The 1,947-nt window shown below is 45.6% G+C and overlaps 1 protein-coding gene across 1 annotated transcript; it reads left to right on the forward strand.

The window, feature by feature from the left end:
* Positions 1–18: 18 nt before the first annotated feature.
* On the forward strand, positions 19–1,855 carry LOC126496474 (histone lysine acetyltransferase CREBBP-like). Its single transcript, XM_050133971.1, has 2 exons — positions 19–836; positions 1,127–1,855. The coding sequence occupies exons 1-2, from the start codon at positions 663–665 to the stop codon at positions 1,448–1,450; spliced, it is 498 nt and encodes a 165-aa protein (XP_049989928.1). The 5' UTR covers positions 19–662; the 3' UTR covers positions 1,451–1,855.
* The last annotated feature ends 92 nt before the right edge of the window (positions 1,856–1,947 follow it).

Raw genomic sequence — 1,947 nt, forward strand, 5'->3', positions numbered from 1 at the left:
ATAAACTAAGAAGTTTATTTGAAATCAAGCATAGTGACACACCTTTAATCCCAGCACTCAGAAAACAGAGGCAGGCAGATCTCTGTGAGTTCAAGGCCAGTCTACACAGCCAGAGCTCTCTCCAAAAAAGAAATCCAAATAATTAAAATTTATTTGAGGGGCCATTAAGATGGGTCCAAGTAAAAGTGCCTGTTACTGCCATGTGTGATGGCCTGAGTTCAAGTCCCAGGGTCCACATGCTCAAAGACTCCAATCTTCCATTAAAAATTAAAAAAAAAAGACCTCCACATGGGCACTGTGACATACTCACAAATACACATAATACATGCATGTAAGTAAAGTAATTTTAAAAATTATTTGATTTAGATACATGATGAGTTTGAAACCTAGGTTATGCAGCATCACATGGAAAAGTGACCATGTGGAGCTGAGGGCATAGTTTAGTGGTGGCGCACATGCTTAGCTTCTGTAAGACAGAGAGATCCTGTCTCGAAAAACCAACACACACACACACACCCTGAAGAAGTAAGAGGACATACAGGTGCCAGCCAGGCTTGGAAGATTCAATTTTTAGCCCTCTGATGGCAGCCTATGGCCCAGGTGCATATGGGGTCTCTAGAGCCCCACAGATTAGGAAATGGATGTTGTTCTGACAGTTTTGCATGTGGTTACAGGGCAGTCAAGGTGACAGCAAGAATGCCAAGAAAAAGAACAATAAGAAGACCAACAAAAACAAAAGCAGCATTAGCCGCGCCAACAAGAAGAAGCCTAGCATGCCCAATGTGTCCAACGACTTGTCCCAGAAGCTATATGCCACCATGGAGAAGCATAAGGAGGTAATGGCATAGTCTTGTGGGAGTTTACAGGGATACTCAGAATCTGGAGGAACAACAGGCACCAGGCCTGCTCTGCTGAGGCTCCCTGTAGAAGTCTTTGATAGAAAGGAGGACTACCTCTGTATAATGTGGAACAGTGGTTTCTTAATACATTGTATGGCTTATCATTAGTTGTTCCATCACAAGAAACCAGGGCCTCAAGCAGGCTCTGGGTTTGGTTAAGTAAGATGTGGCCCTGCACTTGGCACATGCTGTCTCTCTGTGGAGTTTAATGCAGCGCCTCTTTTCAGGTCTTCTTTGTGATTCATCTGCATGCTGGACCTGTTATCAGCACTCAGCCCCCCATCGTGGACCCTGACCCCCTACTCAGCTGTGATCTCATGGATGGGCGTGATGCTTTCCTCACTCTGGCCAGAGACAAGCACTGGGAGTTCTCTTCCTTACGCCGCTCCAAATGGTCCACTCTGTGCATGCTGGTGGAGCTGCACACACAAGGCCAGGACCGCTTTGTCTATACCTGCAATGAGTGTAAACACCACGTAGAGACACGCTGGCACTGTACTGTGTGTGAGGTAAGCCCCACCACCTCCCCTCTGACCTTTCCCCATAGGTAGATGTAGAATTCCAGCATCAGGAATGGATGTAGATGTTGTCATCTCTACACAACACTGTTTGTGCTTTCTCTCCCATCATGGGGAGCCAGGCATGAGTGGCACCCTTGTTGTCCTCTTATTTTGTGCCCTTGTCCGCCACAGCTACAGGCCATGTGCTGAGGCAGCCTGACTCTGGAAAGACTTTGGAACACTTTGATTCTACAGGAATTCCTGTGTATTTATCTCTTCCTAGCCTTGCTAAGGGCTTAGGGATGCCTTTTGTCCTAATGACAGGTTGACACCTTTGATCAGGTCTAATGGCAGGACTTTCATGTCTCCTGTCTTCAGCATGTAGAGCTTGTCCTGGTCAGGGCAAAAGCTGTCTAACTCTTCCTTCTTCGCTCACCTTTCAATTCTTGTTTTTCCCGAACATTCTCCAGGCTTCTCTGTCCTTTCTACTTCACTATTTTACGATTTTTTTTTTTTTTTTTTTTTTTTTGTTTTTCGAGACAGGGTTT

Source organism: Alexandromys fortis, unplaced genomic scaffold (assembly GCF_014885135.2).
Source record: "Alexandromys fortis isolate MF-2015 unplaced genomic scaffold, M_Fortis_MF-2015_v1.1 scaffold_5222, whole genome shotgun sequence".
NCBI classification, from domain to species: Eukaryota; Metazoa; Chordata; class Mammalia; order Rodentia; family Cricetidae; genus Alexandromys; species Alexandromys fortis.

Bases quoted from the DNA above. Each gene is read 5' to 3' on its own strand.
- LOC126496474 (XM_050133971.1), top strand. From the start codon at position 663: ATGTGGTTACAGGGCAGTCAAGGTGACAGCAAGAATGCCAAGAAAAAG. The intron at 837-1,126 runs GTAATGGCATAG...GCCTCTTTTCAG, and splicing joins CCATGGAGAAGCATAAGGAG to GTCTTCTTTGTGATTCATCT.